This window comes from Haliotis cracherodii, unplaced genomic scaffold (assembly GCF_022045235.1).
Source record: "Haliotis cracherodii isolate W230 unplaced genomic scaffold, xgHalCrac1.p SCAF_5, whole genome shotgun sequence".
Taxonomy (NCBI): domain Eukaryota; kingdom Metazoa; phylum Mollusca; class Gastropoda; order Lepetellida; family Haliotidae; genus Haliotis; species Haliotis cracherodii.
The window spans coordinates 70290781-70314057 of NW_027266308.1; the positions used below are offsets into that span (position 1 = coordinate 70290781).

At 44.7% G+C, this 23277-nt stretch overlaps 1 protein-coding gene across 9 annotated transcripts in view; it reads right to left on the minus strand.

The window, feature by feature from the left end:
* Positions 1 to 12364: 12364 nt before the first annotated feature.
* The window catches only part of LOC139443064 (SPARC-related modular calcium-binding protein 1-like), a 91474-nt gene continuing 80561 nt past the window's right edge, over positions 12365 to 23277 (minus strand). For 4 of the 9 annotated variants that reach the window (XM_071223990.1, XM_071223989.1, XM_071223986.1 and 1 more), the window contains 6 exons: positions 21866 to 21961; positions 20616 to 20870; positions 19962 to 20058; positions 19497 to 19581; positions 15692 to 15854; positions 12365 to 15108 (listed from right to left, as the gene is read on the minus strand). In XM_071223990.1, the coding sequence (XP_071080091.1) occupies positions 15032 to 15108; positions 15692 to 15854; positions 19497 to 19581; positions 19962 to 20058; positions 20616 to 20870; positions 21866 to 21961 (773 nt within the window). In that variant the 3' untranslated portion in view covers positions 12365 to 15031. The remainder of the gene's footprint in view (positions 15109 to 15691; positions 15855 to 19496; positions 19582 to 19961; positions 20059 to 20615; positions 20871 to 21865; positions 21962 to 23277) is intronic. The other 5 variants (XM_071223993.1, XM_071223992.1, XM_071223985.1 and 2 more) reach the window with 4 other exon arrangements.

A 23277-nucleotide genomic window follows, 5' to 3' on the forward strand; every position in this document is an offset into this window, starting at 1 on the left:
TGTTTTAGGAAATCTTTATCTTGATAAATTTGTTTTTTGTGTGAATGTGTGGAATGACAGGGAGCCCGTGTTTGGTGCAGTGTTTGGGAGGTAGAAAACCACACCTCTCTTGTTTAGGTTGTGTCGTTTGTGATGTCACAGCTTCAAAGCCAAAGGAAGTAGTGAAACAACTTATTCCACAGCCAGTGCTTATTGTGACAGGCCAATACTAAAGCCAGCAGTGCTTATTGTGACAGGTCAATACTATGGCCAGCAATGCTTATTGTGACATACCGCTACTATGGCCAGCAGTGCTTATTGTGACAGGCCAATACAAAGGCCAGCAATGCTTATTGTGACATACCGCTACTATGGCCAGCAGTGCTTATTGTGAGAGGCTAATACTAAGGCCAGCAGTGCTTATTGTGACATACCACTACTATGGCCAGCAGTGCTTATTGTGACATACCACTACTATGGCCAGCAGGGCTTATTGTGACACGCCAATACTATGGCCAGCAGTGCTTATTGTGACAGGCTAATACTAAGGCCAGCAGTGCTTATTGTGACAGGCCAATACTAAGGCCAGCAGTGCTTATTGTGACAGGCTAATACTAAGGCCAGCAGTGCTTATTTTGACATACCACTCCTATGGCCAGCAGTGCTTATTGTGACAGGCTAATACTAAGGCCAGCAGTGCTTATTGTGACAGGCCAATGCTAAAGCCAGCAATGCCTTTTCTGACAGGCCAATGCTAAGGCCAGCAGTGCATATTGTGACAGGCCAATACTAAGACCAGCAGTGCTTATTGTGACATACTAATACTATGGCCAGCAGTGCTTATTGTGACAGGCCAATACTAAGGCCAGCAGTGCTAATTGTGACATACCACTCCTATGGCCAGCAGTGCTTATTGTGACACGCCAATACTATGGCCAGCAGTGCTTATTGTGAGAGGCCAATACTAAGGCCAGCAGTGCTTATTGTGACACGCCAATACTATGGCCAGCAGTGCTTATTTTGACAGGCCAATACTAAGGCCAGCAGTGCTAATTGTGACATACCACTCCTATGGCCAGCAGTGCTTATTGTGACAGGCCAATACTATGGCCAGCAGTGCTTATTGTGACACGCCAATACTAAGGCCAGCAGTGCTTATTGTGACAGGCCAATACTAAGGAAGGCAGTGCTTATTGTGGCAGTCCAGTACTAAGGCCAGCAGTGCTTATTGTGACATACCACTACTATGGCCAGCAGTGCTTATTGTGACAGGCCAATACTAAGGCCAGCAGTGCTTATTGTGACAGGCCAATACTAAGGCCAGCAGTTCTTATTGTGACAGGCCAATACTAAGGCCAGCAGTGCTTATTTTGACAGGCCAATACTAAGGCAAGCAGTGCTTATTGTGACATACCACTACTATGGCCAGCAGGGCTTATTGTGACAGGCCAATACTAAAGCCAGCAGTGCTTATTGTGACAGGCCAATACTAAGGCCAGCAGTGCTTATTGTGACAGGCCAATACTAAGGCCAGCAGTGCTTATTTTGACAGGCCAATACTAAGGCAAGCAGTGATTATTGTGACATACCACTACTATGGCCAGCAGGGCTTATTGTGACAGGCCAATACTAAAGCCAGCAGTGCTTATTGTGACAGGCCAATACTAAGGCCAGCAGTGCTTATTGTGACATACCGCTACTATGGCCAGCAGTGCTTATTGTGACAGGCCAATACAAAGGCCAGCAATGCTTATTGTGACATACCGCTACTATGGCCAGCAGTGCTTATTGTGACAGGCTAATACTAAGGCCAGCAGTGCCTATTGTGACATACCACTACTATGGCCAGCAGTGCTTATTGTGACATACCACTACTATGGCCAGCAGTGCTTATTGTGACACGCCAATACTATGGCCAGCAGTGCTTATTGTGACAGGCTAATACTAAGGCCAGCAGTGCTTATTGTGACAGGCCAATACTAAGGCCAGCAATGCTTATTATGACAGGCCACTACTAAGGCCAGCAGTGCTTATTGTGACAGGCCAATACTAAGGCCAGCAGTGCTAATTGTGACATACCACTCCTATGGCCAGCAGTGCTTATTGTGACAGGCCAATACTAAGGCCAGCAGTGCTTATTGTGACAGGCCAATACTAAGGCCAGCAGTTCTTATTGTGACAGTACAATACTAAGGCCAGCAGTGCTTATTGTGACATACCAATACTAAGGCCAGCAGTGCTTATTGTGACAGGCCAATACTAAGGCCAGCAATGCTTATTATGACAGGCCACTACTAAGGCCAGCAGTGCTTATTGTGACAGGCCAATACTAAGGCCAGCAGTGCTAATTGTGACATACCACTCCTATGGCCAGCAGTGCTTATTATGACAGGCCACTACTAAGGCCAGCAGTGCTTATTGTGACAGGCCAATACTAAGGCCAGCAGTGCTTATTGTGACAGGCTAATACTAAGGCCAGCAGTGCTTATTGTGACAGTGCAATACTAAGGCCAGCAGTGCTTATTGTGACACGCCAATACTAAGGCCAGCAGTGCTTATTGTGACAGGTCAATACTAAGGCCAGCAGTGCTTATTGTGACAGGCCAATACTAAGGAAGGCAGTGCTTATTGTGACAGGCCAATACTAAGGCCAGCAGTGCTTATTGTGACATACCAATACTATTGCCAGCAGTGCTTATTGTGACAGGCCAATACTAAGGCCAGCAGTTCTTATTGTGACAGGCCAATACTAAGGCCAGCAGTGCTTATTTTGACAGGCCAATACTAAGGCAAGCAGTGCTTATTGTGACATACCACTACTATGGCCAGCAGGGCTTATTGTGACATACCACTACTATGGCCAGCAGTGCTTATTGTGACAGGCCAATACTAAGGCCAGTAGTGCTTATTGTGACAGGCCAATACTAAGGGCAGCAGTGCTTATTGTGACAGGCCAATACAAAGGCCAGCAGTGCTTATTTTGACAGGCCAATACTAAGGCAAGCAGTGCTAATTGTTACAAGCTAATACTAAGGCCAGCAGAGACATATAAATAGTATATATACGTGAGGAGGTTATCTCTAAAACACCATAAGATACAGACGTTATCATACGCGAAGGTCATACCAATATCATATCATAATATGCGGATATCATCATACGAAAATCATACCATGACATGCAGACGTCATCATACCAATATCAAACCATAACATGCAGACATCATCATACCAATATCATACCATGACATGCAGACGTCATCATACCAATATCATACCATAACATGCAGACGTCATCATACCAATATCACACCATAACATGCAGACATCATCATACCAATATCATACCATGAGATGCAGACGTCATCATACCAATATCAAACCATAACATGCAGACATCATCATACCAATATCATACCATGACATGCAGACGTCATCATACCAATATCATACCATAACATGCAGACGTCATCATACCAATATCATACCATAACATGCAGACGTCATCATACAAATATCATACCATAACATGCAGACATAATCATACAAATATCATACCATGACATGCAGATGTCAACATGCCAGCATCCGACCATAGCATGAAGATGTCATCATATCAATATCATACCATAACATGCAGACATAATCATACAAAAATCATACCATGACATGCACATGTCATCATATCAATATCATACCATCAGATGCAGATGTAATCTTATCAATATCATCAGATGCAGACTTCATCATATCAATATCATACCAAAGGTGCAGATGTCATCTTATTAATTTCATAATATGCAGACGTCATCATACCAATATCATACCATGACATGCATACGTCAACATATCAATATCATACCATAAGATGCAGATGTCATCATATCAATATCATACCATAACATGCAGACATCATCATATCAATATCATACCATAATATGCAGACGTCATCATATCAATATCATACCATAACATGCAGACGTCATCATATCAATATCATACCAAAAGATGCAGATAACATCTTATTAATCTCATAATATGCAGACGTCATCATACCAATGTCATACAAAGACGTGCAGACGCCATCATATCAGTATTATACCATATCATGCAGGTGTCATCATATCAATATCATACCATGACAGGGAGACATCATCATATCAATACCATACCATAACATACAGATGTCATCATATCAATATCATACCATGACATGCAGACGTCATCATATCAATATCATACCATAACATACAGACATCATCATATCAATATCATACCATAACATGCAGACGTCATCATATCAATATCATACCATAACATACAGATGTTATCATATCAATACCATACCATAACATGCAGACATCATCATATCAATATCATACCATAACATGTAGACGTCATCATATCAATATCATACCATAACATGCAGACGTCATCATACCAATATCATACCATATTATGGAAATATCATACCATAAGATGCAGACGTAATCTTATCAATATCATCAGATGCAGACGTCATCATATCAATATCATACCAAAAGATGCAGATGACATCTTATTAATCTCATAATATGCAGACGTCATCATACCAATGTCATACAAAGACGTGCAGACGCCATCATATCAGTATTATACCATATCATGCAGACGTCATCATATCAATATCATACCATGACAGGGAGACATCATCATATCAATACCATACCATAACATACATATGTCAACATATCAATATCATACCATGACATGCAGACGTCATCATATCAATATCATACCATAACATACAGACATCATCATATCAATATCATACCATAACATGCAGACGTCATCATATCAATATCATACCATGACATGCAGACGTCATCATATCAATATCATACCATAACATACAGATGTCATCTTATCAATATCATACCATGACATGCAGACGTCATCATATCAATATCATACCATGACATGCAGATGTCATCATATCAATATCATACCATAACATGCAGATGTCATTATATCAATATCATACCATAACATGCAGGCGCCATCATATCAATATCATACCATGACATGCAGATGTCAACATATCAATATCATATAAAAGCATGCAGATGTCATCTACTAACTGGATTTTTTAAGCCTGGATATTGAAACTGATTCTACCACTCCAATTCCAGTGATGTTGGCATGAAATAAAGCTGAAATTGATGTTTTTCTTAGTGAACTATGGCGCTGAAATGGAGGTGTTGGTTGAGACCGACGGAGAGGATGTGTGTTGGTGGAGACCGACGGAGAGGATGTGTGTTGTTGGAGACCGACGGAGAGGATGTGTGTCGGTGGAGACCGACGGAGAGGATGTGTGTTGGTGGAGACCGACGGAGAGGATGTGTGTTGTTGGAGACCGACGGAGAGGATGTGTGTTGGTGGAGACCGACGGAGAGGATGTGTGTTGGTGGAGACCGACAGAGAGGATGTGTGTTGGTGGAGACCGACAGAGAGGATGTGTGTTGGTGGAGACCGACAGAGAGGATGTGTGTTGGTGGAGACGGGCGGAGAGGATGTGTGTTGTTGGAGACCGACAGAGAGGATGTGTGTTGGTGGAGACCGACGGAGAGGATGTGTGTTGGTGGAGACCGACGGAGAGGATGTGTGTTGGTGGAGACCGACAGAGAGGATGTGTGTTGGTGGAGACCGACAGAGAGGATGTGTGTTGGTGGAGACCGACAGAGAGGATGTGTGTTGGTGGAGACCGACAGAGAGGATGTGTGTTGGTGGAGACCGACAGAGAGGATGTGTGTTGGTGGAGACCGACAGAGAGGATGTGTGTTGGTGGAGACCGACAGAGAGGATGTGTGTTGGTGGAGACCGACAGAGAGGATGTGTGTTGGTGGAGACCGACAGAGAGGATGTGTGTTGGTGGAGACCGACAGAGAGGATGTGTGTTGGTGGAGACCGACAGAGAGGATGTGTGTTTGTGGAGACCGACAGAGAGGATGTGTGTTGGTGGAGACCGGCGGAGAGGATGTGTGTTGGTGGAGACAGACGGAACGGATGTGTGTAGGTGGTCATGTGAAGCCTCATGGTGATCATCGGATTAAGTCACAGGAGAAACAGCATTTGTTAAGCAACAGTGACGACACAATCAAGGGAGATGATCCCCAAGCACCTAGCCATGCCCTAATGTAGCTATGGTTACTAAATCAACAGATGGGAAAGTTTGCTGCCCTCAAGTACCTCCGAGACTCTGTGCAGTATCAGTGGGATGTGTTACACTGGCTTATGTCACTGCTGTCTTTAATAAAGCTGGATTTGTCCACAGACAATGTCGCAGGAATATCCAGAAGTAATTCCACCTGGGTTAATCTATTCTGCCTCATGACCAACAACCTCGTACAGGTTTATCATATCCGTCTTCCTGTAGCAACTCTTACAGATGTATCATATCTGTCTTCGTGTAGCAACTTGTACAGGTGTATCATCCCCGTCTGTAGCACCCCGTACAGGTGTATCATACCCGTCTTCTTGTAGCAATTTGTACAGGTGTATCATCCCCGTCTGTAGCACCCCGTACAGGTGTATCAACCCCGTCTTCTTGTAGCAACTTGTACAGGTGTATCATCCCCGTCTTCCTGTAGCAACTCGTGCAGGTGTATCATCATCCGCTTTTATCTTTAGCACCTCGTACAGGTGTATCATCCCTGTTTGTAGCACCTCGTACAGGTGTATCATCCCTGTCTGTAGCACTCCTTAAAGGTGTATGATCCCCTTTTATCTGTAGCACTTCGTACAGGTGTATCATCACTGTATGTAGCACCCCGTACAGATGTATCATCCCCGTCTGTAGCACCCCATACAGGTGTATCATCCCAGTCTGTAGCACCTTGTACAGGTGTATCATCCCCTTTTATCTGTAGCACCTCGTACAGGTGCATCATCCCTGTCTGTAGCACTCCTTAAAGGTGTATGATCCCCTTTTATCTGTAGCACTTCGTACAGGTGTATCATCACTGTATGTAGCACCCCGTACAGATGTATCATCCCCGTCTGTAGCACCCCATACAGGTGTATCATCCCAGTCTGTAGCACCTTGTACAGGTGTATCATCCCAGTCTGTAGCACCCCGTACAGGTGTATCGTCCCCTTTTATCTGTAGCACCGCGTACATGTGTATCATCCCTGTCTGTAGCACTCCGCAAAGGTGTATGATCCCCTGTTATCTGTAGCACCTGGTACAGGTGTATCATCCCCGTCTGTAGCAACCCGTACAGGTGTATCGTCCCCTTTTATCTGTAGCACCTCGTACATGTGTATCATCCCTGTCTGTAGCACTCCGTAAAGGTGTATGATCCCCTGTTATCTGTAGCACCTGGTACAGGTGTATCATCCCCGTCTGTAGCACCTCGTACAGATGTATCATCCCCGTCTGTAGCACCCCGTACAGGTGTATCATCCCCTTTCATCTGCATCACCTCGCACAGGTGTATCATCACTGTCTGAAGCACCCCGTACAGGTGTATCATCCCCTTTTATCTGCAGCACCCCGTACATGTGTATCATCCCCGCCTGTAGCACCCCGTACAGGTGTATCGTCCGCTTTTATCTGTAGCACTTCTTACAGGTGTATCATCCCCGCCTGTAGAACCCCGTACAGGTGTATCGTCCCCTTTTATCTGTAGCACTTCGTACAGGTGTATCATCCCCGCCTGTAGAACCCCGTACAGGTGTATCATCCCCTTTTATCTGTAGCACTTCGTACAGGTGTATCATCCCCTCTTATCTGTAGCACCTCATACAGGTGTATCATCCTCTTTTATCTCTAGCACCCCGTAAAGGTGTATAATTCCCTGTTATCTGTAGCACCCCGTAAAGGTGTATCATCCCCTTTTATCTGTAACACTTCGTACAGGTGTATCATCACTGTCTGTAGCACCCCGCACAGGTGTATCATCACTGTCTGTAGCACCCCGTACAGGTGTATCATTACTGTCTGTAGCATCCCATACAGGTGTATCATCACTGTCTGTAGCACCCCGTACAGGTGTATCATTACTGTCTGTAGCATCCCGTACAGGTGTATCATCACTGTCTGTAGCACCCCGTACAGGTGTATCATAACTGTCTGTAGCATCCCGTACAGGTGTATCATCACTGTCTGTAGCACCCCGTACAGGTGTATCATTACTGTCTGTAGCACCCTGTACAGGTGTATCATCACTGTCTGTAGCATCCCGTACAGGTGTATCATCACTGTCTGTAGCACCCCGCACAGGTGTATCATCACTGTCTGTAGCACCCCGTACAGGTGTATCATTACTGTCTGTAGCATCCCGTACAGGTGTATCATCACTGTCTGTAGCACCCCGTACAGGTGTATCATTACTGTCTGTAGCATCCCGTACAGGTGTATCATCAGTGTGTGAATTCACGTCGACACCATCCCGTGAAGAAGAATACTGTATGTATTGTCATGTGGGCGCCCCAGATTGGGAACATGCTGAGCGAGCTCGCTTGGAGGATTAGTGCCTCAATTGGTGGGGCACCTTGGGGATGTACTTTAGGAGGCCATGGTCGCGTTTGTTCCTTCACCGCTTGCTAATGAAGTGCTTATCATCCAACTGCAGAGAACGTATTCCCCGAATCAAGATTGCAGCCGTGCATGATATTCAACAAAATTCACATTAACAAATCTCAAGCGACTGATAAACATACGGAACAGTTTCCTCTTGTGGATAAACACGCCGCACAATCTCACCCAGCCGATACACTGACAGGAGAAGCTCCGCCCGTGTATGTTATACACACATAATTACTTCAACCTTTTGATATACTTGGGGTCAATCTCACCCAGCCGATACACTGACAGGAGAAGCTCCGCCCCTGTATATTATAGACACATACTTACTTCAACCTTTTGATATACTTGGGGTCAATCTCACCCAGCCGATACACTGACAGGAGAAGCTCCGCACCTGTATATTATAGACACATACTTACTTCAACCTTTTGATATACTTGGGGTCAATCTCACCCAGCCGATACACTGACAGGAGAAGCTCCGCACCTGTATATTATAGACACATACTTACTTCAACCTTTTGATATACTTGGGGTCAATCTCACCCAGCCGATACACTGACAGGAGAAGCTCTGCCCCTGTATATTATAGACACATACTTACTTCAACCTTTTGATATACTTGGGGTCAATTTCATCCTTCAGATCAACTAAGATAAACTAAGCTTATCCTGCTTCGTACTAATCATCTCATGCAACACTTTCATCTACCGGGGACACGGATGGCCCAGTCGTTCAAGGCCGTCCGTGTGGGTTTCACAGAAGTGGTCAACAAGTCCTGATATAACAGGAATATAATTCAAAGCGGCACCAGTCCAAACTCACTTACTCACTCCACTCTCCTGATCAACTTATACAATACTGCTATATTCTGATCAAACATATCAACACTTCAGTTTGCAGACTTATTGATGCAGACTTATTGATGCATCTACTACTTGGTGTTGCATCTACTACTTGGTGTTGCATCTACTACTTGGTGTTGCATCTACTATTTGGTGTTGCATCTACTACTTGGTGTTGCATCTACTATTTGGTGTTGCATCTACTACTTGGTGTTGCATCTACTATTTGGTGTTGCATCTACTACTACTTGGTGTTGCATCTACTACTTGGTGTTGCACCTTGTACTTGGTGTTGCACCTACTACTTGGTGTTGCATCTACTACTTGGTGTTGCATCTACTACTACTTGGTATTGCATCTACTACTTGGTGTTGCACCTACTACTTGGTGTTGCATCTACTACTTGGTGTTGCACCTACTATTTGGTTTTGCATCTACTACATGGTGTTGCATCTACTACTTGGTGTTGCATCTACTACTTGGTGTTGCATCTACTACTTGGTGTTGCATCTACTACTTGGTGTTGCATCTACTATTTGGTGTTGCATCTACTACTACTTGGTGTTGCACCTACTACTTGGTGTTGCACCTACTACATGGTGTTTCATCTACTACATGGTGTTGCATCTACTACTTGGTGTTGCATCTACTACTTGGTGTTGCATCTACTATTTGGTGTTGCATCTACTACTACTTGGTGTTGCACCTACTACTTGGTGTTGCACCTACTACTACTTGGTGTTTCATCTACTATTTGGTGTTGCATCTACTATTTGGTGTTGCATCTACTACTTGGTGTTGCACCTACTACTTGGTGTTGCACCTACTACATGGTGTTGCATCTACTACTTGGTTTTGCAACTACTACTTGGTGTTGCATCTACTACTTGGTGTTGCATCTACTACTACTTGGTGTTGCATCTACTACTTGGTGTTGCATCTACTACTTGTTGTTGCATCTACTACTACTTGGTGTTGCACCTACTACATGGTGTTGCACCTACTACATGGTGTTGCATCTACTACTTGGTTTTGCATCTACTACTTGGTGTTTCATCTACTACTTGGTTTTGCATCTACTACTTGGTGTTGCATCTACTACTTGGTGTTGCATCTACTACTTGGTGTTGCATCTACTATTTGGTGTTGCATCTACTACTACTTGGTGTTGCACCTACTACTTGGTGTTGCACCTACTACTTGGTGTTGCACCTACTACATGGTGTTGCACCTACTACATGGTGTTGCATCTACTACTTGGTGTTGCATCTACTACTACTTGGTGTTGCACCTACTACTTGGTGTTGCATCTACTACTTGGTGTTGCATCTACTACTTGGTTTTGCATCTACTACTTGCTGTTGCATCTACTACTTGGTGTTGCATCTACTATTTGGTGTTGCATCTACTACTTGGTGTTGCATCTACTACTTGGTGTTGCATCTACTACTTGGTGTTGCATCTACTATTTGGTGTTGCATCTACTACTTGGTGTTGCATCTACTCCTTGGTCTTTCATCTACTACTTGGTGTTGCATCTACTACATGGTTTTGCATCTACTACTTGGTGTTGCACCTACTACTTGGTGTTGCATCTACTACTTGGTGTTGCATCTACTACTTGGTGTTGCATCTACTACTTGGTGTTGCATCTACTATTTGGTGTTGCATCTACTACTACTTGATGTTGCACCTACTACATGGTGTTGCATCTACTACTTGGTTTTGCACCTACTACTTGGTGTTTCATCTACTACTTGGTGTTTCATCTACTACTTGGTTTTGCATCTACTACTTGGTGTTGCATCTACTACTTGGTGTTGCATCTACTACTTGGTGTTGCATCTACTATTTGGTGTTGCATCTACTACTACTTGGTGTTGCACCTACTACTTGGTGTTGCACCTACTACATGGTGTTGCACCTACTACATGGTGTTGCATCTACTACTCGGTTTTGCATCTACTACTTGGTTTTGCAACTACTACTTGGTGTTGCATCTACTACTTGGTGTTGCATCTACTACTACTTGGTGTTGCATCTACTACTTGGTGTTGCATCTACTACTTGTTGTTGCATCTACTACTTGGTGTTGATTCTACTACTTGGTGTTGCATCTACTACTTGGTGTTGCATCTACTACTTGGTGTTGCATCTACTACTTGGTGTTGATTCTACTACTTGGTGTTGCATCTACCACTTGGTGTTGCATCTACTTTTAGGTGTTGCATCTACTATTTGGTGTTGCATCTACTACTTGGTGTTGCACCTACTACTTGGTGTTGCATCTACTATTTGGTGTTGCACCTACTACATGGTGTTGCATCTACTATTTGGTGTTGCACCTACTACTTGGTGTTGCATCTACCACTTGGTGTTGCATCTACTTTTTGGTGTTGCATCTACTACATGGTGTTTCATCTACTACTTGTTGTTGCATCTACTACTTGGTGTTGCATCTACTACTTGGTGTTGCATCTACTACTTGGTGTTTCATCTACTACTTGGTGTTGCATCTACTACTTGGTGTTGCATCTACTACTACTTGGTGTTGCATCTACTACTTGGTGTTGCATCTACTACTTGGTGTTTCATCTACTACTTGGTGTTGCATCTACTACTTGGTGTTGCATCTACTACTTGGTGTTGCATCTACTATTTGGTGTTTCATTCATCTACTACTTGTTGTTGCATCTACTACTTGGTGTTGCATCTACTACTTGGTGTTGCATCTACTACTTGGTGTTTCATTCATCTACTACTTGGTGTTGCATCTACTACTTGTTGTTGCATCTGCACACATGACGACATCCCTCTGTATGATGTCCTGGCCTTGAAAAAGATTTTTAGATTTATTAGACCTTAGACTCACGTGTTTGAAGTATGAAGTAACTGCACACAGGCAAGGTATTGCCTAACGTTTGAAGCTACTTAAAATGGAAAACGGAGAAAAAGTTTAAACTTTATTTAGATTTCAACAACAAAAACATATGTGAGAAATCGCTGCTCCACTCCTATTCACAAAGACTGGAAGATACATCACGCGACAATCACGTGACCCCATTCGGGGCAGAAAATAGAATACAACACATTCGCAACGGACACAAGTTAAAATGACAGTTACAACATGGTCACAATTTGAATTGATAGCCCCAATGTGATCACGGTTAAGGGGACAGTTTTAATGTGATCACGCGTTAAACTGATAGATACAAAGTGATCATTTGTTATGTTGATAGTTATAAACGTGATCACATGATAAATTGACGTATATAAAGTGATGACATGTTATATTGACGTATACAAAGCGATCATACGTTAAGTGGACAGTTCCATTGTGATCACATGTTATGTTGACAGTTTCAATCTCATCACACGTTAAATTGACAGAAACAAATAGATCACAATTAAGGAATCGCTTAAGATATACAGAAAAGAAGCACATGTGTCCTTCACGGCAGAAATATATTTAATATTACTCTAAACATGACAGACAGTGCCTGGACAGATATAGATAACAATTTCAAAGCATTCTTATGAAGCAATAACTCGCTAAGCGCAAAAGGCCAATGTGTATGTGGGCGGCGACTTGAGGCGACGACAGGGGTTAGGAAATGTCACATCTTCAAACAACAGGAAACAGCTTCACCATAAACCTACTTGGTGCAGTGTCCAGGATCGCCATGGTGCACAGGTCAGCCTGGTGATTTGACAGACGTCGGACACGGGCGACGTGAAACTCAGTTGGGAATCCGTCAGATGTAACCCTCTTAATTAGTTCTAACATTTTGAATGTGCAACAGAAAACATTTGAGACTGATGTTTACCGGTTCTCTGGCAATGCCATGCCAGGCTGTTCAAGCTACGTCTGCAGCTGTGGGTTTATGGTGTCACGAATCAGTCCTACAACTACCGGTATACGGACACAGCCGATTATGTGACGTCATCATACATATACTAATGTATGAAAACAGCCACATCTGTGACGTCATCATACATGTATGGACAAACGGACATCTTGGATTTCAATACGATCGTATGACAATGTATATTCAACATAAGCTATGTCACGTGGAAACAGGATACACAATATTCAAACTATTTAAATCCTTGGCGGAGAAGCTGTGGGTAGACACTCATCACATATCCTCTCAGTCGTGTTTGAACACAGGCCACCGACAGAAAGTCTTTTACAAAAAACTTTTCTTTAAGATAATGGAGATTTCTAACTGGTTCGCAAACGAACATCACACATGTGCACATGGATTTCACACAGGAGCAATCAGTATTTGTTCAAAAAGTGCATGATCGGCTTGCTTGTTCCCTCTTGTCGTGGAGGCAGTTGGCGTCGGTGCAGGCATCATTGTGGTCGTCAACATCACCAGCGTTGCAAGTCAGTGACAACCCATGGTTGTCCCGCCTCCAGGCACATGTGTATAATGATGGCCATATATACACGCCACTACTGCAGTGAAGTGAGAAGGCTGGTACGTTGTGTCTAACACCCTGGGGGATGACCACTTTCCAAGCACCTGCTTTGTCCATATCTCAACACGTCTCTCCTTATTGTATGTCACGCCCTATCACAGGACAGTTCACTGCCGCCTTGTCAACAGAGGCCCGAGCTTCACAATACGCCACACTGTCACACAATATTGCCAAGGTCTCATACAATGATGCAAGCACCGAGTGTCAGCTACTGCACATGCGCACCGCTCGGACCGGAAATAGCGGGTAGTCTCCGGGCAAGCCCTCATGTCAACTGATCCACTGAAAAGAGAGGGGCAGAGTGAGCATACTTTTCTGAAGCGTTGTAATATCACTGAGAAACTGGTGCTTTTTTCCGAAATACCATTAAATTTAGACAGATAGTTACTATTTTCTTAAAAAGAATGAGAGATTGTTTCACTATCGCCGCCGAAGATTAGAAATTTTGAAATTCATTTGTCGAAAATTAATAGAGTGAAAAAGACGGGGATGTTGACAGAAACGAGAGTGAGGCTTGCCCGGAGAGGGAGGTCGTCAAGGGGAGGTTAACCACAGTGAATTTCTGTGAAGGTTCATGCAGAGGTGAGAGGTCATGCAGAGGTGAGGGGTCATGCAGGAGCAGGGATCGAGGCGGGTGCTAGCAGGGGAAGAAGGAACGGCAGCAGGTACGGCATCCCACCTCGTCTCTGTGACACAGCAGGCAATATGATACACGTGCAGAGTAACACGTGCCTGCCGGCGAGATCTTGTGCAATAAATAAATGTTATGGTAACTCACAGCAGGCACCCTATTGACAAGGCAACAACAAAACCATCTAAAACGAAATAAGTTATATGCACTCTATAAATTACATACAGTACACCTGTGTACAGGCCGGAGGCGCGTCTGCACGACTAGTTCAACACTGACGCACATCTACAACTAAGGCCTGGAAGGCATTGGGCGAACAGAATCGCCGGAACAGGGTGGCAGTCTCGCATGGCAGTCATTCAGAGTGACGGATCACGGTGCAGGATAGTTTGGCGAGTTTTCCACTCACAACCAGCAGGTCCGACATTGCATTTACAGTCTGTGTGTACTTTCAGTTGGGTCAGAGCGCAGGGGTATCTGGGAGTGATGTCAATACCCTGATGTATACCACTACCGTCACATCATCGATCGTGGAGGTACTTACTAAAAGGATTTTTCTTGCCGCGGCGGTCCACCCCGGGCAACACGTTATAATTATCTGGAACAAACAAACATGCCGATACAAAACACAAGACACCAGCGAAGACAGAGTTAGGTTCGAGATAAGGCCCCCGTTGCGATGCCACCATTCTCGATTTTCCACTGCCTCACTATCTCTATTTCAATGTGATAGACAGAACTGCCGGGGTGAGCGAATGAGTAAATAGTGTTTCCGTAACAAAACAATAATATGACAACCCCAAACCCCAAACATTCTTATTTATATCTTATTATATTTCCGGTGTAGACCGCAGGCCTTTGTGTACATCCATATGACAATGTACACACGAGTGTACACTATATACGTGTAAGAAATAGCATATTAACATTACACATAGTACCTATTGATAATCGTATTTCAGATTCCTTTACAAACCTAAGGATACAGGATCTTTCCACTTTTGCATACTGCAAAGTACAATTTCTACATTCCCGCAGAATATTAAACAGCCGCCCACGCTCAATTTCTAAATTGATATTATAAATAATGTTAGCGTAGACTAAACATTTTTCTCTTAGAATATGTTAACAGATACAAGACGTACACCTCCAACCCCTTGAGTACAGTAGGATCGGTTTACCCTTGCGATTGAGACCAAGACAGTCTTTCCACTCGTCGAATTCCACTCGCTGATCGCTGTTCGCGTCGCAATAGCGGAGGAAGTTTCGCCGACACTTGCGAGGATATTTCTTATTTTTCAAGTTAGTTTTCCGCAATTTTTTCCATTCTTTCCTCTCAAGTATCTGAAACAAGGGACGAATGATACATAATGCCCCTGCATGCCGAGCGCCTGGCGGGGTAACAACAAGTACCATATTTTAACGTCTTTTGGTATGACGCCGCCGGGGATAGAATCACGATCTTCGGACGGATGCTCTACCACCAGATCACGGACGAGGTCGGAGGATGGCATTCATCTTATTCAGGCGAGAAGCTCATCTCTGGGTTGTTTGTGGCAGCGTGTCAATCGCAGCATTACATCGCGGTGCCACTATCTCGCCCTTAACACCTTCAGGAAAGCATAATTTGTGTTTTCTCAGCCTAGGCTCAACTCAGGAATGAAGCGAGCTGCGATAAGAGTAGCAATTACGAGCAGACAACTCCTTCGAGACATCTAGAGCTGGAAGCAATAACCAGGAGATAACTGTGGTGAGACGTCTAGAGCTGGAAGCAATAACCTGCACACAACTTCTGCAATACATCTAGAGCTGGAAGCAATTACCTGCAGACAACTGCTGCGAGACATCTAGAGCTGGAAGCAATAACCAACAGACAACTGCTGCGAGACATCTAGAGCTGGAAGCAATAACCAACAGACAACTGTTGCGAGACATCTAGAGCTGGAAGCAATAACCAACAGACAACTGCTGCTAGACATCTAGAGCTGGAAGCAATAACCAACAGACAACTGCTGCAAGACATCTAGAGCTGGAAGCAATAACCAACAGACAACTGCTGCGAGACATCTAGAGATGGAAGCAATAACCACCAGACAACTGCTGCAAGACATCTAGAGCTGGAAGCAATAACCAGCAGACAACTGCTGCGAGACATCTAGAGCTGTAAGCAATAACCAACAGACAACTGTTGCGAGACATCTAGAGCTGGAAGCAATAACCAACAGACAACTGTTGCGAGACATCTAGAGCTGGAAGCAATAACCACCAGACAACTGCTGCAAGACATCTACAGCTGGAAGCAATAACCAGCAGACAACTGCTGCGAGACATCTAGAGCTGGAAGCAATAACCAACAGACAACTGCTGCGAGACATCTAGAGCTGGAAGCAATAACCAACAGACAACTGCTGCGAGACATCTAGAGCTGGAAGCAATAACCAACAGACAACTGCTGCAAGACATCTACAGCTGGAAGCAATAACCAGCAGACAACTGCTGCGAGACATCTAGAGCTGGAAGCAATAACCAACAGACAACTGCTGGGAGACATCTAGAGCTGGAAGCAATAACCAACAGACAACTGCTGCGAGACATCTAGAGCTGGAAGCAATAACCAGCAGACAACTGCTGCAAGACATCTACAGCTGGAAGCAATAACCAGGAGACAACTGCTGCGAGACATCTAGAGCTGGAAGCAATAACCAACAGACAACTGCTGCGAGACATCTAGAGCTGGAAGCAATAACCAACAGACAACTGCTGCGAGACATCTAGAGCTGGAAGCAATAACCAACAGACAACTGCTGCAAGACATCTACAGCTGGAAGCAATAACCAGCAGACAACTGCTGCGAGACATCTAGAGCTGGAAGCAATAACCAACAGACAACTGCTGCAAGACATCTAGAGCTGGAAGCAATAACAAACAGACAACTGCTGCGAGACATCTAGAGCTGGAAGCAATAACCAACAGACAACTGCTGCGAGACATCTAGAGCTAGAAGCAATAACCAGCAGACAACTGCTGCTAGACATCTAGAGCTTGAACCAATTACCAGGAGACAACTGCAGCGAGATATTTACAACTGGAAGCAATAACCAGCAGACAACTGCTGCGAGACATCTAGTGCTGGAAGCAATAACCAGGAGACAACTGCTGCGAGACATCTAGAGCTGGAAGCAATTACCAGGAGATAATTGTTGTGAGACGTCTAGAGCTGGAAGCAATAACCTGCAGGCTGTGGCAGAGGTGGACAAACATACAGAGGTTGAATTTTTTTTACAGAAGTGGACATACATACGGGTGGTGGCCATACATACAGAGGTGCACATACATACAGAGGGTGGACATACATACAGAGGGTGCAAATACATACAGAAGGTGCACATACAAACAGAGGGTGGACATACATACAGAGGGTGGACATACATACAGAGGGTGCAAATACATACAGAAGGTGCACATACATACAAAGGGTAGACATACACACAGAGGGTGCAAATACATACAGAAGGTGCACATACAAACAGAGGATGGACATACATACAGAGGGTGGACATACATACAGAGGGTGCAAATACATACAGAAGGTGCACATACATACAGAGGGTGGACATACACACAGAGGGTGGACATACACACAGAGGGTGGCCATAAACACAGAGGGTGGACATACATACAGAGGGTGGACATACATACAGAGAGTGGCTATACATACAGAGGGTGGAAATACATACAGAGGTGGACATACATACAGAGGTGGACATACATAGAGAGGGTGGGCATACATACAGAGGGCGGCTATACATACAGAGGGTGGACATACATACAGATGTGGACATACATACAGAAGATGGACATACATACAGAAGGTGGACATACATACAGAGGGTTGACATGCATACAGAGGGATGACGTACATACAGAGGTGACATACATACAGAGGGTGGACATACATACAGAGCGTGGACATACATACAGAGGTGGACATACATACAGAGGGTGGACATACATACAGAGGGATGACGTACATACAGGTGGACATACATACAGAGGTGGACATACATACAGCGGTGGACATACATACAGAGGGTGGACATACATACAGAGGTGGACATACATACAGAGGGTGGACATACATACAGAGGTGGGCATACATATAGAGGGTGGACATACACACAGAGGTGGACATACATACAGAGGGTTGACATACATGCAGAGATGGACATACATACAGAGGGTAGACATACATACAGAGGGATGACGTACATACAGGTGGACATACATACAGAGGTGGACATACATACAGAGGTGGACATACATACAGAGGGATGACGTACATACAGGTGGACATACATACAGAGGTGACATACATACAGAGGTGGACATACATACAGAGGTGGACATACATACAGAGGTGGACATACATACAGAGGGTGGACATACATACAGAGGTGGACATACATACAGAGGGTGGACATACATACAGAGGTGGACAAACATACAGAGGTGGACATACATACAGAGGGATGACGTACATACAGGTTGACATACATACAAGGGGTGGACATACATACAGAGGTGGAAAAACATAGAGGTGGACATACATACAGAGGGTGGACATACATACAGAGGTGGACATACATACAGAGGTGGACATACATACAGAGGGATGACGTACATACAGGTTGACATACATACAAGGGGTGGACATACATACAGAGGTGGAAAAACATAGAGGGTGGACATACATACAGAGGTGACATACATACACAGGGTGGACATACATACACAGGTGGAAATACATGCAGGGGTGAACATACATACAGGGGTGGACATAACCCTCCAAAGGGTTGATGACCTGTGAGTGATCTTGATTGATATTGTAAGAGCGGCCATCCTGACCACCTGACTGGCATTGTCTGTCGCTTGACAAACTGGAGACCTACAGTACGGCAGAATACCCACCTGGCGTTGAGAACTCACCCCATTGCTGTTGGCGTCGAGTGTTGCTAGCTTCCACCGGGCGACCATCTCCATCTCGCTCAGTCCCTTCGTCTCCAAGGGCGACCTACAACGCCATCGGTTATTTTTGTTTCTTTGTAATTCCAAGCATCGAGTAGTTTTAACCAAATACTACAGCTACTGACCGCTTTTCTCCGCTTCAAGGAATGTTCAAGTCAAAACGCAGCAATGGAAACAAGTTCCACACACTGTGTATGACGAGACGAGCCAACGCTTTAGCCTTTTACTCTCACAGACTCACATTGTACTCTATTATACCACTTTGTCTGTTCGTTTCACTGACAATTTTTATCATGTGTTTAAATGATTGCGATAAGATGTACATATTGAAATAGCTCGCCCCTCTGTGCATTTTACGCTTTCGTCAGCATTCTGCCCGACGAGACTTTTTATAATTTGGTGTGGGGATTATTTGATTCATTGGACCTGATAGCTGATGCATTGGCTCCCTGGGCCCCCTTCTCCTCGCTCAGGTCGGCCATCAGGTCAGCAAGGAAGCGGCGTTTCTGGCTCAGCGGGCAACCTGCAACGACATACGCGCCTACAACCACAGTACACACACGTACACATCTCGTATATTGTACGCCTTTGTTCTTCTGGTTACTCGAGACGTTGTTCCCCTCCATATTCAACCCCGTTCTCCTGTCCACATAATCCCCATGTTCTCCTCCACATACAACCCCCGTTCCCCTGTGCATGTGTGGTAACGCTCCAAAATGACATCGTAGATTTCACTTAATGGCTCCGCATCCCTGCCCCCCTCCATCCCATTACCCATCATCCGTATCAAATCAACAGGTCTCAGGGTGTCGCAATTTCTTCTGTTCACCACAGATGTGTCTAAACCCACTTATAGAATATGGACACCACAACAGTTTTGACAGGCGTATGCCACACAGAACACATGTACATCTATACTGCTCAAGGTGACAGCGCTACTCTGGTATCTCCTGCAAAACTGGACCGTGCCACTCGTGTGCATTACTTGGGGTCAGACTCTCGTCTCGTGTCTGTGTCTCGGCTTCTGCAACTCATACCGCCGCCATCAAATAAACGGAAGCTAGTTCCAGATAAACTCACCCTTCATCCACTCACCCTTCATAGGCCTGTCTTCGCTGATAGAACAGTTGGGTTCCACCGCGTGTGTGGATGTTCCCGGGATGGGCATGCCTGTGGCCTCCTCCACGCACCAGCAGTACTGGGTGGCCTCGTGGCACTGGGCCTTCGTCCACTTCCCGTCCTCCTGACAGCGGGGGATGTAGATGTTGGCATTCGGCTCCTGGCTGTCCTGGGTCAGAGCCGCCTCTCGCTCCTCCACGCAGCTCTTGTTGGTGTCTGTGCATGTAATGGGCGGAGACACGTGGGATGAGAAAAGTCTGCTATAGGGATATCATCAAATGACTATTAAATCTTTGAGGAGAGCAGTCAGGACCTTATGGGTGACAATCTACAGAGTCATGTGTATTAAAACTAAATGTTAAGATCAACACCTTAAGGGTTTGGTTTACAAATGCAACAGACTAAGTCATATAATGATTATCATGGAATTATTATTACAAAGAAATCTGATTTACAAATTACGGATCATTATGAACCAAATGTCAAAAGCCATTCCCAAGTCACTGGATGATTGGTGTACGGGCCTCACGCTCTCGTTCTGCCGGGTCGTTGCTTTATTTCGAAATGGTCACTTAATAAAGGTATCTTGGGACACACACACTTCCTGATGACAATACGGAGATAAAATTTCCATCTGATTTCTGTCGGGATGTCATGTATTTTAGACTTGAGGTATCCGGTAGAGACCACGTGATGACGCCATGATGTTTGCTGGGACACATCCAAGCTCCGCCATTAAGCAATCGCAGACCCACTACACTGAAACCGGTTCTAGAAACTGAAACTGGCAAGGCTCACCGCACTACACGTAAACCGGTTCAAGAAACTGGAACTCGTAAATATGTTTAATATAGCGTTGGAACAGAATGTCAAGCGATCATACATTTCCACTGTTTTCATTTCAAATCTCCTGGTCCTTGTCTCTGAACCGGTTTTTTTAACTATTTGTAGAGATGCTAAGGGAGACAGCAAAGCGTTTAACTAAACTGGGCTAAAAGCAACGACCCGGCTCACCACCTATGTGATACCTTCGCCTTCGCAAGGGCAACGCTAACATCTATACGTTTTCATAGCAACGCTACACCTACAACTTATTACGCAGATTGTACAACATCATCAAAAGCTGACTCGTTTGTGGAGACACAATTGTGAAGATCTTATACAGTTTGCATCATTGGCTTGGGAATGGCGGGATTGATAAAGTGATTTACATGTTCGCTCCGGCCTCTTACGATGCTTTTTCGGCTCGGGTGTGTTGGCGAGGGTAAGAGCCGGGTTCCACACTGGCCGGGACTGGAAGAATGTGTCTGTGCGAGGACAAAGGAAGGTAGAGCACCTGTCAGTTGCGGCTGCACCCGAGGTCAAGGTCACGGCGTATATCGTCACGTGTTTCAACACTAAACGTTAAGTTTCACATTGCCATCTTTAATTTACATAACTTATTTTGAATCAAAGAGGATTAACATGAATGATGATCTGATGGTTAAGAGCCACACTGGCCAACATGTCACCTGACGAGGAGAGGGGGAGGAAGAACGGGGAGGGTCGACAAGCTGGCTACGACAGGGGAAGCAATGGCGCATACACAAGCAAAGCGGAAGGGTGCCCCATCAAACAGCGTAGACCGTGACGGTCTTACCACGTCGTCGACGGCCACGTGGAGGAAGCAGTGGTTGCCAGGTGACAGACATCTGTGACGCGACACAGTTGATGTTAAACAATGTGTAGAGTGATGTAACGGGGCACAGTTGATGGTTTACTATGTGTGGACTGATGTGACGGGTCACAGTTGATATTAGACTATGTGTGGACTGATGTGACGGGACAAAGTTGATGTTAGACTATGTGTGGACTGATGTGACGGGACAAAGTTGATGTTAGACTATGTGTGGACTGATGTGACGGGACAAAGTTGATGTTAGACTATGTGTGGACTGATGTGACGGGACAAAGTTGATGTTAGACAATGTGTGGACTGATGTGACGGGACAAAGTTGATGTTAGACTATGTGTGGACTGATGTGACGGGACAAAGTTGATGTTTTACTATGTGTGAACTGATGTGACGTGACACAGTTGATGTTAGACTATGTGTGGACTGATGTGACGGGGCAAAGTTGATGTTAGACTATGTGTGGACTGATGTGACGGGGCAAAGTTGATGTTAGACTATGTGTGAACTGATGTGACGGGACAAAGTTGATGTTTTACTATGTGTGAACTGATGTGACGTGACACAGTTGATGTTAGACAAAGTGTGGAGTGATGTGACGTGACACAGTTGATGTTAGACAATGTGTGGACTGATGTGATGTGACACAGTTGATGTTAGGCTATGCGTAGAGTGATGTGACGTGACACAGTTGATGTTAGGCTATGTGTAGAGTGATGTGACGGGCCACAGTTGATGTTAGACTATGTGTAGAGTGATGTGACGTGACACAGTTGATGTTAGGCTATGTGTAGAGTGATGTGACGGGACAAAGTTGATGTTAGACTATGTGTAGAGTGATGTGACGTGACACACTTGATGTTAGGCTATGTGTAGAGTGATGTGACGGGACACACTTGATGTTAGACAATGTGTGGACTGATGTGACGTGACACAGTTGATGTTAGGCTA